The sequence below is a fragment of the Panulirus ornatus genome, chromosome 1 (genome assembly GCF_036320965.1).
Source record: "Panulirus ornatus isolate Po-2019 chromosome 1, ASM3632096v1, whole genome shotgun sequence".
NCBI classification, from domain to species: domain Eukaryota; kingdom Metazoa; phylum Arthropoda; class Malacostraca; order Decapoda; family Palinuridae; genus Panulirus; species Panulirus ornatus.
In genome coordinates, this window is record NC_092224.1 from 73,183,375 (window position 1) to 73,203,259 (window position 19,885).

Sequence of the window (19,885 nt, forward strand, 5' to 3'; positions counted from 1 at the left end):
AAAATTGATTCAGTCGGCGAACATGATTACATTGTCGGCGAACACAAGTTGTTGAAGAGCATGATTATATTGATTACAGAGGGAAGAGGATCTGGCCAACAGAGTCTAAGGTTTGAAGGAACAGTGTACGGTACTGGAACATGATCTCCCTCCCAGGAAACAATAAAGCCATGGCGATATAGTTTATATAAAAGGATGTGGAAGTTAGTTACAGGTTCTGTATCCTCTAAAAATGAAGAAACAGTTACAGGCTATGTATCCTCTAAAAATGAGGAAACAGTTACAGGTTCTGAATCCTCTAAAGACGAGGAAACATTTACAGGTGCTGTATCCTCTATAAATGAGGAAACAGTTACAGGTTCTGTATCCTCTAAAAATCAGGAAACAGTTACATGTTCTGTATCCTTTACAAATGAGGAGATAGTTGCCGGCTCTGTTTTTTTTTTTTTTTTTTTTTTGCCGCTGTCTCCCGCGTTTGCGAGGTAGCGCAAGGAAACAGACGAAAGAAATGGCCCAACCCACCCCCATACACATGCCTTGAGTCAATCCACTGACAGCACGTCAACCCCGGTATACCACATCGCTCCAATTCATTCTATTCTTTGCCCTCCTTTCACCCTCCTGCATGTTCAGGCCCCGATCACACAAAATCTTTTTCACTCCATCTTTCCACCTCCAATTTGGTCTCCCTCTTCTCCTCGTTCCCTCCACCTCCGACACATATATCCTCTTGGTCAATCTTTCCTCACTCATTCTCTCCATGTGCCCAAACCATTTCAAAACACCCTCTTCTGCTCTCTCAACCACGTTCTTTTTATTTCCACACATCTCTCTTACCCTTACGTTACTTACTTGATCAAACCACCTCACACCACACATTGTCCTCAAACATCTCATTTCCAGCACATCCATCCTCCTGCACACAACTCTATCCATAGTCCACGCCTCGCAACCATACAACATTGTTGGAACCACTATTCCTTCAAACATACCCATTTTTGCTTTCCGAGATAATGTTCTCGACTTCCACACATTCTTCAAGGCTCCCAGAATTTTCGCCCCCTCCCCCACCCTATGATCCACTTCCGCTTCCATGTTTCCATCCGCTGCCAGATCCACTCCCAGATATCTAAAACACTTCACTTCCTCCAGTTTTTCTCCATTCAAACTCACCTCCCAATTGAATTGACCCTCAACCCTACTGTACCTATTAACCTTGCTCTTATTCACATTTACTCTTAACTTTCTTCTTTCACACACTTTACCAAACTCAGTCACCAGCTTCTGCAGTTTCTCACATGAATCAGCCACCAGCGCTGTATCATCAGCGAACAACAACTGACTCACTTCCCAAGCTCTCTCATCCCCAACAGACTTCATACTTGCCCCTCTTTCCAAAACTCTTGCATTCACCTCCCTAACAACCCCATCCATAAACAAATTAAACAACCATGGAGACATCACACACCCCTGCCGCAAACCTACATTCACTGAGAACCAATCACTTTCCTCTCTTCCTACACGTACACATGCCTTACATCCTCGATAAAAACTTTTCACTGCTTCTAACAACTTGCCTCCCACACCATATATTCTTAATATCTTCCACAGAGCATCTCTATCAACTCTATCATATGCCTTCTCCAGATCCATAAATGCTACATACAAATCCATTTGCTTTTCTAAGTATTTCTCACATACATTCTTCAAAGCAAACACCTGATCCACACATCCGGCTCTGTACTCTAATAAAATGGGGATAGGGGAGACAGAATACTTCCCAGGTATTTCCTGCGTGTCGTAGAAGGCGACTAAAAGGGGAGGGAGCGGGGGGGGGGGGGCTGGAAATCCTTCCCTCTCATTTTTTTTTTTCCAAAAGCAGGAACAGAGAAGGGGGCCAGGTAAGGCCCAGTTCTCTGTTCTTAGCGGTACCTCGCAATCGCGGGAAATGGCTCATAGTATGAAAAATATATATATATATATATATATATATATATATATATATATATATATATTTATTTATTATTATTATTTTGCTTTGTCGCTGTCTCCCGCGTTAGCGCGGTAGCGCAAGGAAACAAACGAAAGAACGGCCCAACCCACCCACATACACATGTATATACATATACGTCCACACCCGCAAATATACATACCTATACATCTCAATGTATACATATATATACCCACACAGACATATACATATATACCCATGTACATAATTCATACTGTCTGCCTTTATTCATTCCCATCGCCACCCCGCCACACATGCAATAACAACCGCCTCCCCCCTCATGTGTGCGGGGTAGCGCTAGGAAAAGACAACAAAGGCCCCATTCGTTCACACTCAGTCTCTAGATGTCATGTAATAATGCACCGAAACCACAGATCCCTTCCACATCCAGGCCCCACAGAACTTTCCATGGATTACCTCAGACGCTTCACATGCCCTGGTTCAATCCATTGACAGGGCATATATATATATATATATATATATATATATATATATATATATATATATATATATATATATATATATATATATATATATATATATATATATATTCACGGGAATGAGCGAAGGTAGCAAGTATGAATTATGTACATGTGTATGTATGTACATATCTGTGTATGTATATATATGTATACGTTGAAATGTATACATATGTATACATCTGTATATGTGTGTGTGTTGACTTGTTTTTATATACGTGTGTATGTGGGTGGGTTGGGCCATTCTTTCGTCTGTTTCCTTGCGCTACCTCGCTAACGCGGGAGACAGCGACAAAGTATGATAAAATAAATAAATAAATATATATATATATATATATATATATATATATATATATATATATATATATATAGAGAGAGAGAGAGAGAGAGAGAGAGAGAGAGAGAGAGAGAGAGAGAGGTATAAGATGTATGATAGAGTGATTGACTGAGCCCCATGAGTGCAACAAAACTCCCTTCCCTGTACAGTACAAATATCATTACTTGATATCTATCTTTAATTTTTATGTATAAGAAGTAAGTTTTCAAACTCATGGGAACCCATGTCTTGAGTATAATGATACATTTCACTTTTATGTACGTTGTCTGCATAAACTATGTCAAATGTTTCTTCATCCACTGCTCTCATAATACTAAAGTACTGCTTTGCATTTCTCATTTAACATGTTTGTTACTTCCATGTTATGTCTTCTGGTTGCTCCATCCCTACATTTCTTGAAGAACTGCTCACTATCCGCAGTATCGATCTATTCAAAAACCTAAAGGTGGTGATCGAGTCACCCATCACTCTTTTCTCTTTCAAGGTGGACAGATTTTAAGCTTGTAGCCTTTCCCTGAAACTCTGTTCGCCTTAATTTTGGCATAGTCTTTGTTGCCTTTCTATGGACATTTTTTTTTTTTTTACATGCTAATTGTGGTTCTTTAGCTGCCGTGACTAAACTTGAGATGCATTTTCAGTTTTTCCTATTTTTTTTCCCTCAATATATAGGTAGCCATTTGTTCATGATTAGGTCAGATCATAATGAAGAACATTGCAAAATAAAATGAATACAATTTGATCTATCCTTCACCCAAGCACGACCGGCCGAGCGGCTACACACTCTCCTGAAGCGGAAGCATTCACATCTGTCCAATGCTAAACCATCCATATGTTACACCATTTTCCACAATACTGTATTCTGTGACATTTAATTTTGGTGTACGAATAAGTGAAGAACCTAATGAATAATATCAGAGCAATATCTTGTATGAATGCGAGTCAGGTTAATATTAATTCATCAGGTGTGTGAGGTAGGGTGGTGACGAGAGTGGTCGTGTCACCGGCTGATGCACGTACGTGTGGCCGGTTATAAGTACCTGGGAGGCAGAGGCTGAATAATGGCCAAGATGTAATGAGGATCATTTATCTTTTTAATTAAAAATGAAAAATGTTGATAAAACAGGGAAGCACAATAAATTAGGAAAACAGAGACGACAAGAAATCATTGGCCAACCTGGATGTTAGGTCGACGCATCCTCGTCCCCCCTCCCCCAGCCCGGGGCCCCACATGTAACATATTTCTCAACAGTACTACATTCATTTCTATGAACAAGGTGGTTTTGTGAATATCATAATTATGTAAACTGTGCGCAATGTGTAAATGAAAAATCAACTAATTTCACGGAAACATTAAAACAGTTAACAAGTAATGTGTGCTTTGCGGTAATCTTAAATCGGTTTGTCGACCATATGTGTACCAGAATAACTCTGATTGATTACGTAATATAAAATTCTTGGAATGTGGCATTTAGGCATGAACGAAGATTATTCATATTTTTTTTTTTTTCATTCTTTTAACATGATCTTCCATATCTTGAGAAGGAAAACACTCCTGACAATGGCGGTGACCTTTATTCTTAAAACCTGGGGGCTCATCCCCCCATTTTGTTCAGACTTGTACAGAACTGTAGTGAGCTGTATCGTCGCCTTCACATCACTGGCTTTCACTCCAGTGAGCCCCTCCCCAAAATAAAATAGAAGCTGCCGTCTTCTCTGTTCCTGTAATCTTAAAATTTATGAAAGGGAGGATAATGTTGTGGAAATTACAGATTTAATGGAAAATCATCTTCCTTCCTCACGTATGTCAATCTCCTGAGATGCATCACCATCCTTGAATTAGATGGCCAAGAAAAGGACTTCCTCATACATATACTTTTCTTCTTTACAGTCAACATGCTAGTGTGTCTGTCATGTAAGCAATTACGCTGAGCGTCATCTGAATTGCCGGACTCATACTCATGTGTATTCAGTATCCTAAGCTGACTTTCATGTAGTAGATGTACATGCTGGACACTTAAGCACAGAAGGAACTAATTCAAGTGGGCAGAAGTGTAAGAAATACGAGTGATAAATGAGGCAATTGATGCATATTTGTAAGCAGACGACTGACACTGTAAGGGACATGGCCAAAGTTGCCAATTCAGAATTTTATATGGAGTTACATTCCCGAAAAGTGATAAATAGGCGCTAAACTTACTAAAATGACCCAATGAAATGCTCTTCGACTTATTTTTGCTCCTTGACGTGCGACATGATTGATAACAGAACTTGAGTTTATCATCCACTTCACTGTTAACACCAGTCATCACAGAAGCATTGTCGGTGCAAATTGCAACAAGATTTTGTAATTCCAACCTATTATTTTTCAATGACTTTCTTGATGGCATCACATATCCCATGAGCATTACAGTCAGTCAGCTCAACAAATTCTAAGAAAGTATCTACAATCTTCCTACATTCAGAATACAACCGGATAACGATACCCAATAATTTCGTTACCGTATTGTCATTACTCTCATCAGTTATCAGTTTCGAGGCTAAACTTCTGATTGTCTATATCACTTCAAATCACTGTTAAAATGCGGGGCAATCACATTGCACTCAACTGCACTACACTTCGACCTGTTTAACTTTAATTTCTTACATCCTTCACTGTCTGCAAATCGCGTTTTGCACAGCTCTCTGAGATGATCAACAGGACGTAATGAAGGAACAGTTCTACGATAAATAGTGATCAAGTTTCTTCAGTCTGTCGTACGTCATCACTCACTTGTTTCTATAGGAATTGTGGTTTGCCTTCGAGTATTGAATGGCTCTTCAGCTTTCTTGTGTTAAGCTGTTTTGCTGTGTCCTTCAATGTCATTAGGTCTGGCAGACAACGGACAATGGCAGTACTTTCAATGACATTTTGTGTCATCCCCATTTAATTTTCTTAAATCACTTTTCATATTTAGGGTTTTTCAACTACTCTGCTCTAAAATGTTGTGTTCGTTCATTGTAATATCCTGCACGCACACACAACCAGTAATATTACTGTCCTTAATGGCTCACAGATAGTTATAACGCCAGCGAGAGTCGGACTGAACTTGAAGTGAACCGGGTATTTGAGGAGGAGGGGAAGGCCTCGGAACACAATCAAACTGAACCTGTTCAAAATGTTTTCGAACATGTTCATTTCGATGACAATGAATCACGTGCAATATTTGTATTACTTTCCTTGTTATTCTAATAGCTTTCGATTGAAATTCCTAAATCACATTTACACGTTTTAATTAATGTTTGAATTTCCTCAAATATTAAAAAGGAGCCGAAAAACGCGCTAAATACGAGATATAGCGACGAAGTTGCTAAGTTGGCAACTTTGCAGTGACATGGACTGGACAGCATCAGCACCTCCCGTGTTCTGCTCGGCACACTTATACAGCGACAGGTTATGTAATAATAATAATAATAATGATAATAATAATAATAATAATAATAATAATAATAATAATAATAATAATAGCAATAACAACGATAGCAAAGGTAATCTAGGTGTGTGCTATAGCGAAATCATTATATCGAACCATACTATATTATGATCCTAATGTATCATCCCATTATGTGCATTTTTTTACGTTGGAGATTCCAGACACAGACTAAAGTTAGGACGTACTTCACGTACAGAGAGTTTAATGAAAGAGAAAATGGAGAAACAAGGAAAAGTCTGCTTACGTCAAAGTATTCAACTTCAAAATCCATAACTCATTGTATAATCATATGAGTGGGTATGTTTGTGGTATAGTGTTCTAGTAATGCAGTATGGATGCGAGACATGAGCTATAAATGATTTGTGAAGGAGGGTGGAAATTTAAACGAGTTTACATGAGAAAGACGACATAGGAGGCCTAATTGGCCCACGACTGGGTTGTCTGGAAAAAGAGAAAACAGATATGACAAAAAAAAAAAATGTTATTCCGCTGTCTTTTTTTTTTTTAAGCTATCACCGACTCCCCGTTGCTGCACATTAGCCTCCTAGTGTCCCCGGTAACGCTGTCATTTATAGTTTATTTCTGGCGTTTTTCTCAAACCTAAATTTATAGAATATTTGTCTAAACGACTTTTGAAGATGTTTATAGTTTTAGCATTTACTCCGTCTGACGGTAACTTTATTCCAGTGCTCAACACACCTATAGGAAAAGCATTTTTTCCACGTCCGTACTACATCTTTCATCTTTGTATTTTATTCCATTTGTCCTGGTAACTGCATTTTCTTGTACTTCAAAAAGATTATTGTGGTTTACTTTATCAAACTTGTTCAGATTTTGAACACTTGAATGGAGTCGCCACTGTCTACTTTTTTTAAGGGAGACGAGATCCAATCGTTTTAGCCTCTTCCTAAGACAGATTTCTAAGGGAAGGTATCAATTTTTTGTCGTGCGTCTTTGTACTTGCTTTAAGTTGTCAAAACTGGAATGTGTATTTCAGGTGTGGTCTTATTAGAGAATTGTTTCTGGTGCCTTGTAATGTTTCTATGAAACCTAACATTTGGTTACTTTTTTACTTGCCTCTGGACATTGTTTCTAGTGCTGCCTTCCTAACACGGGAAATGACAGACAAGCAAGAAAAGTTTAAAATGTTGTATACCCATGGCATCCGTGTCTTAACCCACTTGTTATGTCTAATTCTGTTTTTTCAATTTTTTTTTTTTGCCGCTGTCTCCCGCGTTTGCGAGGTAGCGCAAGGAAACAGACGAAAGAAATGGCCCAACCCACCCCCATACACATGTATATACATACGTCCACACACGCAAATTCTGTTTTTTTAATTTCATAACCACTATATTTGGAATCTTTTGCAGATGTTTCCAATTATGTCTACTTTTGGGTGCACTTTGTAATTCATTCATATATTAGTTAATCTATTTTCTTTTAACATAATCAAATATCTTTATAGCAATTTTCTATAGAGTATTTTAGAATAAATATAAAATTTTCAATTCATCTTCCATCTGTAAATCCACTCCGATTCTCTTCGGACTCACCATGCATAAAAGAGATTTTCAGCTTGTTTTTCAGTGCTTCCTAACATAAAACTTATATTTATGAATGCATTTGGCCTTAGTTCTTTTGCTCTGAGCTTTTCTATTTCTGGTATCATATTGTTTTTGAAGCTCTCTGCTCACCTGAGATTTCATTTGTCTGGCTTATGTTATTCAAGCTTCACCAGTATTTCCCAACATGTCTAACTATTCAGTAATGCTTTATACTAGTCTGACTTCAAATTGTCAGATCTATTAGCTTTCATCTTCAATTTCTTTAAATGTTCTTGCTGGTGTACTGTCAATATTCTTGACTCTTTTACACCTCTACCACCTCCTCTCACATAGCAGGCCATTTCAACATGTTCCTTTATTTATTTTTTGCACTTGGTTTAGTGTTCCACTTGCCCATTTCCAATCATCTCTCTATCATTATTAGTTTCCACTGCAAAATTCCCTCCATCTCTGTGTAATGTGTCATCCTCATCTCATGTCTAAATCCCCTTAGAAAAATATCATGCGACCCAAGCTTTCAAAGAAAAATCCTTTCTTAACTCTTTCCTTTGTTCCAATTATTGGGAAAAGGCAAATCATGAATGGAAGGCTTCCAGTACCCCATATCCCTGTCACTCACCTTTTACAACACACAGGGGATGTACATGTGGGTTATACTCTTTCTTTTCTATATCCAGATATGTTTTTTTTTTTTTTCAAACTATTCGCCATTTCCCGCGTTAGCGAGGTAGCGTTAAGAACAGAGGACTGGGCCATTGAGGGAATATCCTCACCTGGCCCACATCTCTGTTCCTTCTTTTGGAAAATTAAAAAAAATTGAGGGGAGGATTTCCAGCCCCCCGCTCCCTCCCCTTTTAGTCGCCTTCTACGACACGCAGGGAATACATGGGAAGTATTCTTTCTCCCTTATCCCCAGGGATATATGTATGAAGCCATAAAGTACACAAAAAACACATACTTAATCAACATTTATTTTTAGTTCTTAATACAATAGACAATTAATGATAATTCCATGGAAAACCACATGAAACTAAACATGTTCTAAACCAATTTTTCCAGCGAATTAGATCTAATACCATGGTATGGAAAGGTAGTGCATCACAATTATAATATTGTAAGCAATATCCTATGACCAACATTCAGTATCAACCAATACAGTATTAAATCTACTTTATAAGTATGAATTAATGTTTTTATCCTATATATATTACTTTGCTGCAAAAAGTATCCTCTCATATAAATCATATATGTTATAAATCTCTCTTATGATTAAGCATGTCACTATAACCACATATAAAAAAATTCTGCTATTCAAGATTCTGGGTTCTTTAAATGCATTTGTTCATCACTTCCTTGTTTTCATGTGACAACAAGGCTGATTAAATTTTTCCTGATACCCAACCAGTATTCCAATGTTATCAAAAAAACTTTTAGAACTATTATCTGCTATTTCTCTTTGCTTTCTAGGAGTCCTAGTTCTTTTGCCTTGTTGATATAATACTTTTCCAGATTATTTGCACACTTGTAGTATTCTGTTTCTGGATGATTGTAGAAGCGACAGTTTCTGAAAATCCTTAACATATCTGCATTGAAGAGTCGAGAATTCACATAGTAATTTGCTTTCAGGCGCTCTGTCATGGTCTTCAAGTCTGTAAATGTAAAGAATACTCTGGGCATTTCATCATAATTACACTTAAATACCACAGTAATAAACTATTTAGTAAGGTATAAAGAAAAAGGAGGAGAAAGACATTTAGTAAGTTTGGAAGTTTATGGCTAAATAACTTTTGAAAAGAACTGTATGAAAATTCATCCTATAACGACAATCAGCACTCTTTCGTTAAAATCTTTGACCAGACTATTAATATTATCCTTATGATATTAAATCATATGATCTCCCCTAAAAATAATAAAACTCACCCATAGGATATTTAATATGGTCATAATAATCAGGCACTTCATTTGGATCAACAGGAACTTGGAAAGGCCAGGCTGCAGCATGATTTTTTACCTGTTAACGCAGAGATCATTGCAAATTTAGTTACAAAATTCAAATCAATATCCTATGCACCTTTCCACTCAGTTTACCACTCTGACTCATGCAAAACCTCATCCATATGCTATGCTCTCTCCATACATTCATAGCTTCCTTTATGATAACATCCCTGACATGAGCATTCCATTACACTTTCATACACACATCACCTGTGATCTGCATCACTATCTGTTCTTACATACCTCACAAAAATACACACTCTATCCTCATGTCCACACCACATCAAAACTTACATATTTTAGATTACCAATGCTAGTCTTGCCTCATGGCAAAATCTCATCCTAAGTATCCCTAGGTACACATTATTGGAAATTCCTCTGATTTCTCATTTCTCAAATCAACCTTAACAAAAGTATAAACTTTTAAAAAAACAGTTTCACATACTCAAACAGCCATTCAATAACAACAGGACTATGTTTACAAAAGCACTTAATATACCATTCTTTTCATTCCTAGATACATTTCATGGCTTACAAAGTGTTTTTCTTTCACTGCTTTACTTAAAAATCTGGATCTTTGTATGCCATTTAATGCCCCCTTGTACTTAAACCTCCATTCCATCATCCTTGCTAAAAGCACTTCCAAAACATTTGTACTTCTCTAACCTCTATGTTATAGTCATAACAAGCTTGTTAAATGCAAACAATTATAATTCTGTACTTTCACTACCTGTTAAAATGAAAAATCTGTCTATGGCACATGACTAAGATTTACATAAAAAATCAGTGGTCTCTCCAATTTAACCTTATACTCTGAAAAAATCCAATTACAAAAATACTTACAACTTCTATTTTTTCTCATATATTCATATACCATTTACAATTCTTCCAAATCAACTCTTATCCCAACAAGTGAACTTTTTAGCAATATTTTTGTGGTAACACCAGACACAATCAAATCCTCCTATAATTCTATCTTGCTCATTTCTCACTGCACCATTCCCCTTGTCACTTTACTATCAATCAAACTGATTCATATACAGTAATTTCATTCATTCCTGACAGCTTTTCTTTTATACTCTGGTACTATTTAACCAGTGTGTCCAAAGGCACATCAGCCTTATTTTACTTCTTTTCACACACTGCAGGAAAACATACTGGCACCTCCTTACCTTCCTTCAACATCCTTACAGCATGGTCCACTACCTTAACAGCCTTACAGTACTTCACTTCATCACCCTCCACATATCGAATTAAGATATTCCTGCACACCCACATCACCTCCAATCCTAACTCTGTCACAGCCACTGTTGCTATTTTTGCTTGTCATTTCTCTGGCATTCACTAAATTCAGAATATTCCCTCAGCTCTCATCATCTAACACAGTGATCCTTTCTTTTTGAATCAGTTTCTTTTGGTATTTATTTTGGTTATCTTATTTCCTTTTCTAATTTCATTCTGAATCATCCTTTTAGTTTTTATGAACAACATAAACTTTTTCCCCTTTCTAAATGAGAATTCACTTTGTGTCACAAATTACTGCATTTTTCAGTTTTCTTCCCTCATGTTGTCAGTATCTTTTTTAACTCACATTTCATGAGCTTGTATTCTTTACCTCACTCCTTACTGGTCCACAATGCCTCCTCATTCCACTTAATTACTATTTCTCCAATCCTTTCCAACATTTATTTAACATATTCCACCATGAATCTATTTTACACTGTACTCTATACATCTCTGCAATTATTCAGTGTTGATTCCTTTTCTGTATTTTTCAACTTTTGAATTTCCTTTACAGCTACATTCCCATGTTTTCCCGGTAATTTCACTCTCCAGTACATGCCAATAATTTCAAGTTCTTATACAATCCTGGCCAACTTACTATTCCATACTTTATTTCACTTGCATATATAAAATCTTGTCAAAAATCAATCTTACTTTTTCTTATTTTGTTTTTTGTATTTAATTTTTGTCCTTACTGCCATGACAGAAGGAATGTTAAGGAGATAAGCAAGTCATTTTAGTGATGATAGATGAGGTATTCTGAGAGTAATTACATATAAAATCAAGGTTCTCTTGTTCAAAAGTGGTGGACAGTCCTAAAGCAATGTCTGTAAAAAGGATAATTCTAAGATGTGAGAAGACCATCTGAGAGTGATACTGTATAATGACAAAAAGGAAAATAAGAAGTCATGAGAAAAGTGACATACAAAGTGGGGATGCTCTGAGAGCTTTTGAGAATCAAAAAGTTTTATATCAAAATGCAAAAAGCCAGAATGGGTTTTGTTCCAACACTTCTGCACAGATGCCAAACCTATGTTTCCAGGGTACAGACGGGTAAAAATGAAAGCATTAAGGATGAAAAACTTGTATAGTGTAGAATTCTGAGAAATTATACCATAAACAATGAAGGCAAAGTCAAGTAAGGTGGGGAAGCCATCATAAAATTGCATGAATGACAGCCAATTACAAGGTATGGCCATGTATGATGCATAACAGGCTGACTGAAAAAGAGATGAAATTAATCAATGAGTGATATAATGAGGGATAGAAGGATTTCAGATGGTGCTACTAATTTTAGTGTAATTCAGGGATTTTGGATGTATGGCCAAAGAAGAATATATGGAAATGATTCTAACAATAATACTGTGATGGGTGTTCTATGAATAGATAGATATAGAGTGCTTTTGAGAGAAAACTCTTACTCTGTATCATATTGCATGCAAGTTCAAGTATAAATACTTGATGAGGCTGAATAGAATTGATCCATATAAAGTATGTGAAACACGTAATTATTATTATCATTATTATACTTAGTCACTGTCTCCCGCATTAGCGAGGTAGCGCAAGGAAACAGACAAAAGAAATGGCCCAACCCTCTAACATACACATGTATATACATAAACACCCACACACGCACATATACATGCCTATACATTTCAACAAATACATACATATACATATATACACATGTACATATCCATAATTGCTGCCTTCATCCAGTCCTGTCACCACACCGCCACACATGAAATGGCACCCCTCCCTGCATGCATGAGGTAGCACTAGGAAAAGACAACAAAGGCCACATTCATTCACACTCAGTCTCTAGCTGTCATGTCTAATGCACCGAAACCACAGCTCCCTTTCCACATCCAGGCCCCACAAAACTTTCCATGGTTTACCCCATACGCTTCACATGCCTTGGTTCAATCCACTGACAGCACAACTTAAATGGAGAAGAATAAATTTCTAAGGAACAGAGGTACCCAGCAGTGATGATAAATAAAACCAGTACTTGGAGAGCCAGGCTGTAGGTCAAGCAGTGAAAGGAAAATTTTTGAAATGTTCTGAAAGCTCTGGTGAAGAAGATGAGTGTAGTGTACTGAAGAAGCTTGAATTGTGGAGTTTTTGTCCAACCTCTAAGGTATGGATGCAAAACCTTACCTTTTTCTGTAAGCCAAGAAAAGTCAAAGATAACAGCATCAGCACTTTGGTTGAAAGTGGAATAAAAGCGAATGAAGAAACAGATATTGTAGTAAGACAAGATATGCTAAATTCTTTGGAGATTGCACACCTATACCCATTTTATGAAGAATCTGTCAGCAAAATTACACTACTACAAATACAGTAAGCCCTCAATTTAACAGACCCTGGTTTAATGGACCGGGCAAATAATAATACCTTAATAATAATCTAAAAAAAATGTCAAAAATAAAAATCCTTGAATACTGCACTATGCACACTTCATATCGCACATGTTTTTGGTAGTGTGAGGTATACTCATTTTGTTTCGGTCTCAGTCTGCCTCAAATTACCATGCGGTTACCATGTAGTCAGGATGCATACAGAGAGTTGACTTTATTTAATAATTTTGCAATCCTTACAATTCAAAACATCAAAGAGTAATAGAGGAGTTAAAAGAAAGCATGCAAACTGTATACTGCATTAAAATATGGCCCATACGTTACATTCTTAATGGACTTTCGGCATTAATGGACACTCCAGCCCCAGATCAATCCATTAAATCGAGGCTTTACTGTAGAGAGATAAGATTCTTGGATCAATTTGCAAATATATAATTCAGAGTTACAAATATCCCGGTGAAATTTTCAAAGACCTTGTTTAAAACTGGATTATAACCCTCCTACAATGAGAAAGAAGCTTCCATTTCTATTAGCTGTGTGTGTGATATGAAAAAACATAAAATCTACCAGTCTTAACAGAAAACTGGATGCATTAATATGATATGATAAATGAAGTCCTATCAGTATTAGAAAAGTGTAAATGAAGTCCTATCAGTATAAGAAAAGTGCATTTTATTAGGTTCAGTAGAGTTGAGGGAAAAGATAATTGGGAGGTAAGTTTGAATGGAGAAAAACTAGAGGAAATGAAGTATTTTAGATATCTGGGAGTGGATTTTGCAGCGGATGGAACCATGGAAGCGGAAGTGAGTTACAGGGTGGAGGAGGGGGCAAAGGTTCTGGGAGCATTGAAGAATGTGTGGATGATAAGAACGTTCCAAAAATGTTATATGGTTGTGAGGCATGGGCTATAGATAAGGTTGTGCGGAGGAGGATGGATGTGTTGGATCGAGTAAGTAATGAAAGGGTATGAGAGATGTATGGTAGTAAAAAGAGTGTGGTTGAGAGAGCAGAAGAGGGTGTATTGAAATTGTTTGGTCACATGGAGAGAATGAGTGAAGAAAGATTGACAAAGAGAATATATGTGTCAGAGGTGGAGAGAATGAGTAGTGGGAGACCAAACTACAGGTGGAAAGCTGGAGTGAAAAAGATTTTGAGCGATCAGGGCCTGAACATGCAGAAGGGTGAAAGGCAAGCAAGGAATAGAGTGCATTGAAATGATGTGGTATATCAGGGTCGACATGCTGTCAATGGATTGAACCAGGGCATGTGAAGCATCTGGGGTAAACCATGGAAAGTTCTGTGGGGCCTGGATGTGGAAAGGGAGCTGTGGTTTCGGTGCATTAGACATGACAGCTAGAGACTGAGTGTGAATAAATGTGGCCTCTACGTCTTTTTCTAGCACTACCTCACGTGTGCATGTGGTGGGGTGGCGAAGGCAATGGATGAAAGCAGCAAGAATAAATATGTACATGTGTATATATGTATATGTCTATGTATGTATAAGCTGAAATATATAGGTATGTAAATGTGCGTGTTTGGGCGCTTACGCATATGCATGTGTATGTGGGTGGGTTAGGCCATTTTTTTGTCTGTTACCTTACACTACCTCACTAACACGGAAGACAGCGACTAAGTATAATGAATAAATATATATTGTAGATTTGTGTACTGAAAAAGGATTGATGATTTGGAATACCTGGTTTAAAAAGAGATATACACATAAGTATACGTATTTAAGTAGGAGAGATGGCCAGAGAATGTTATTGGATTACGTGTTAATTGATTCGCATGTGAAAGAGAGACTTTTGGATGTTGATGTGCTGATGTGGTGAGAGGTATGTCTAATCATTATCTTGTGGAGGCAAAGGTGAAGATTTGTAGAGGCTTTCAGAAAAGATAAGTGAATGTTGGGGTGAAGAGAGTGGTGAGAGTAAGTGAGCTTGAGAAGGAGACTTGTGTGAGAAAGTACCAGGAGAGACTGAGTGCTGAATGGAAAAAGGTGAGAGCATAGGATGTAAGGGGAGTGGGGATGAATGGGATGTATTTAGGGAAGCAGTGATGGCTTGTGCAAAGATGCCTGTGGCATGAGAAAGGTGGGAGTTGGGCAGATTAGAAAGGGTAGTGAGTGGTAGGATGAAGAAGTAAGATTGTTAGTGAAAGAGAAGAGAGAGGCATTTGGACGATTTTTGCTGGGAAATAGTGCAAATGACTGGGAGATGTATTAAAGAAAGAGGCAAGAGGTCAAGAGAAAGGTGCAAGAAGTGAAAAAGAAGGCAAATGAGAGTTGGGGTGAGAGAGTATCATTAACTTTTAGGGAGAATAAAAAGAGATTGGTAAAGTGTGAGGAAGAAGAAAGTTAAGAGTAAATGTGAATAAGAGCAAGGTTATTAGGTACAGTAGGGTTGAGGGTCAAGTCAATTGGGAGGTGAGTTTGAATGGAGAAAAACTGGAGGAAGTGAAGTGTTTTAGATATCTGGGAGTGGATCTGGCAGCGGATGGAACCATGGAAGCGGAAGTGGATCATAGGGTGGGGGAGGGGGCGAAAATTCTGGGAGCCTTGAAGAATGTGTGGAAGTCGAGAACATTATCTCGGAAAGCAAAAATGGGTATGTTTGAAGGAATAGTGGTTCCAACAATGTTGTATGGTTGCGAGGCGTGGGCTATGGATAGAGTTGTGCGCAGGAGGATGGATGTGCTGGAAATGAGATGTTTGAGGACAATGTGTGGTGTGAGGTGGTTTGATCGAGTGAGTAACGTAAGGGTAAGAGAGATGTGTGGAAATAAAAAGAGCGTGGTTGAGAGAGCAGAAGAGGGTGTTTTGAAGTGGTTTGGGCACATGGAGAGGATGAGTGAGGAAAGATTGACCAAGAGGATATATGTGTCGGAGGTGGAGGGAGCAAGGAGAAGAGGGAGACCAAATTGGAGGTGGAAAGATGGAGTGAAAAAGATTTTGTGTGATCGGGGCCTGAACATGCAGGAGGGTGAAAGGAGGGCAAGGAATAGAGTGAATTGGAGCGATGTGGTATACCGGGGTTGACGTGCTGTCAGTGGATTGAATCAAGGCATGTGAAGCGTCTGGGGTAAACCATGGAAAGCTGTGTAGGTATGTATATTTGCGTGTGTGGACGTATGTATATACATGTGTATGGGGGGGGGGTTGGGCCATTTCTTTCGTCTGTTTCCTCGCGCTACCTCGCAAACGCGGGAGACAGCGACAACGTATAAAAAAAAAGAAAAAAAAAAAAAGATGTTTTGGAATGAGGTAAATAAAATGCGTAAGACAAAAGAAGAAATGGGAACATCGGTGAAGGGGGCGAATGGGGAAGTAATAACAAGTAGTGGTGATGTGAGAAGGAGATGGAATGAGTATTTTGAAGGTTTGTTGAATGTGTTAGATGACAGAGTGGCAGATATAGAGTGTTTTGGTCGAGGTGGTGCATGAAGTGAGAAGGTCTGGGAGAATGGTTTGGTAAACAGAAATGAGGTAGTGAATGCTTTGTGAATGAAGAAAGCCAGCAAGGTGGAGGGTTTGGATGGTATTGCAGTGGAATTTATTACAAAAGGGGGTAACTGTGTTGTTGACTGGTTGGTGAGGATATTCAGTGTATGTATGGCTCATGGTGAAGTGCCTGAGGATTGGCGGAATGCATGAATAGTGCCATTGTACAAAGGCAAAGGGGATAAAGGTTTGGTCACATGGAAAGAATGAGTGAGGAAAGATTGACAAAGAGGATATATGTGTCAGAGGTGGAGGGAAGGAGAAGTGGGAGACCAAATTGGAGGTGGAAGGATGGAGTGAAAAAGATTTTGAGCGATCGGGGCCTGTACATGCAGGAGGGTGAAAGGCATGCAAGGAATTGAGTGAATTGGAACGATGTGGTATACCGGGGTGGATGTGCTGTCAATGGATTGAACCAGGGCATGTGAAGCATCTGGGGTAAACCATGGAAAGTTTTGTGGGGCCTAGATGTGGAAAGGGAGCTGTGGTTTTGGTGCATTACACATGACAGCTAGAGACTGAGTGTGAACGATTGTGGCCTTTGTTGTCTTTTCCTAGTGCTACCTTGCGCACGTGCAGGGGGAAGGGGGGGTGCCATTTTATGTTTGGCAGGGTGGTGAAGGGAATGGATGAGGGCAGCAAGTATGACTATGTACATGGGTATATATGTATATATCTGTTTATGTATATGTTGAAATGTATAGGTACGTATGTATATGTGTGTATGTGGGCGTGTATGTATATACATGTGTATTGTGGGTGGGTTGGCCCATTCTTTCATCTGTTTTCTTACGCAACCTTGCTAATGAGAGAGACAGTAACAAAGTATAACAAAATAAACATAAATATATGTAATATATGGCAAATGTATTAATGCTTACAATGCATTCTGTGTTTCTCATTACGTAAAACTAAGCATCAAATTGGTTTTCAAGAACACTTATTACATTTCAAAAAGGTATTCCTCTCCTGCGGCAATGTATCTCCCATTTCTATAATCAAAAGTCAATGGAGAAATGGGTATCAGTCTATGAAATCTTGATTTCAGGATGGTTTTTCAAGAAGGTAACCCTTTGATAACTCAATGGATGGATGTATGGCTATGAAGGATGCATGGCAAGTGACATGCTGGTGAAGATCTGTAGAAGTATGGCTGAAGTTAAAATAGCAAAAGTAGACAGAAAAAGTAGGGAAAGTATTTCAGATGAGGATGACAAAGTAATGATTAATCATGTACAAAGGAGGTATTTTATGTGTGATTGACAAAAGGATGGCATAATTATTTTCTTCAGCATCTCCACCTGACATTTGGAAAATTCATCCTTAATCCTCCATCTTTCTAAAAAAATGTATGTAGTCTCCCTTGTCATAATGCATATGTATAGAATCTTTAATATTTAAAACTAACATTGCAAAGAAGTGTTTTGAGCATGCTATGTAGGTACTCAGGATCCTGTTGTTCATGGTTGGGAGATCGAGATGAAGGAGTTGAGGGACCTTTCCATCCAGCTTCTCGAATCCCAGGAATAGCCTCAATAGGTATTTCTCGTACTCCATCTCTAAAGCAAGTCAATCCTGGATGCACCTTACGGATTTCACTTTGCTTCCTCTCTATCAACTTCTTGATAATCTATAAAAAACACATTAAACATGATATAAAATACCTTTACAATTACACACAATACAGTAGATACTGATAACCCAAGCATTTCGTTTACAGTCTAAAGACAATCTCACATCTTCTATCTTCTCTTGTTTCCATTTCCTTAATTTTCTACACACATAATCATAGGAAAATGATCTAACCCTTGCATCTCTGTTCCATTACAGAACTATATGCTCAACCTATAAGTGTATTCTTAAGTACATTTCACACAAGGCTAGAATAAATTACCTTTAAAAGAGTATGACTCGACCAAACACTAATTTTCATTTCGCAACCCCACTCCACCCAACTTTTTAATCTGATCTACTCCTGAAATGAAATGTTTTGAAGATAATATGGGGTGTGATTAGGGGTGAAAGAATAAGTAATAACAGGGTGAGAGAGGTGTGGTAATAAGAAGAGTCTGACAGAGAAAGCTGAAAGAATGAGTAAGGGAAGGTTGATCAAAAGGATATATATGCCAAAAGTGGAAAAGACAAGGGAAAAGATAAAATTGGATATGAAAGGATGGAATGAACAAGATTCTGGGTGCTCAGAGCCAGAAAAAGTAGAAATGTGAAAGGTGTGCATGGGACAAAGTAAAAAGGAGTCAATGTGCTGTCAATAGACTGAACTAGGGCATATGAAGCAGCCAAGGGAAACTAGAGAAAGTTTTGCACAGCTTGGAGGTGGATGGATGAAGTGAAAGATTTCGAGTAATCAGGGCCTGAAAATACAGGAGGGTGTGAGGCATACAAGGAAAAGAGTGAATTGGAACGATGTGGTGTACCATGGTCACTGTGCTAAGGCATGTCAAACATCTGAGGTAAACCACTGAAAGCTCTGTGGGGCCTGGTTGTGGATAGGGAGTTGTGGTTCTGGTGCATTACACATAACAGCTAAAGACTAAATGTGAACAAATGTGGCTTTTTTTTTAATGTTTTCCTGATGCTAACTCACTGACACAGGGGGTGGCAACGCTGTTTCCTGTGGGAAAGGGGGAGAAAGATACTCCCCATGTATTCCCCGCATGTTGTAGAAGGCAACTAAAGGGGGCTGGAAACCCTCCCCTTCTTGTATTTCAATTCTAAAAGTAGAAACAGAAAGAGTGAAGGCTCAGACTGGGGTGTCTGAATGTGTGTGGATGTAACCAAGATGAGAAGAAAGGAGAGGAAGGTAGTATGCTTGAGGAAAGAAACCTGGATGTTCTGGCTCTGAGAGAAACAAAGCTGAAGGGTAG

The 19,885-nt window shown here is 38.2% G+C and overlaps 1 protein-coding gene across 1 annotated transcript in view; it reads right to left on the bottom strand.

The window, feature by feature from the left end:
• Positions 1 to 8,819: 8,819 nt before the first annotated feature.
• Gcn5 (Gcn5 acetyltransferase) overlaps positions 8,820 to 19,885 on the bottom strand; it is a 98,235-nt gene continuing 87,169 nt past the window's right edge. Inside the window, exons 14-16 of the mRNA XM_071663753.1 lie at positions 18,409 to 18,630; positions 9,783 to 9,873; positions 8,820 to 9,511 (exon numbers count right to left, since the gene is read on the bottom strand). Of these exons, the coding sequence (XP_071519854.1) occupies positions 9,309 to 9,511; positions 9,783 to 9,873; positions 18,409 to 18,630 (516 nt within the window). The 3' untranslated portion in view covers positions 8,820 to 9,308. The remainder of the gene's footprint in view (positions 9,512 to 9,782; positions 9,874 to 18,408; positions 18,631 to 19,885) is intronic.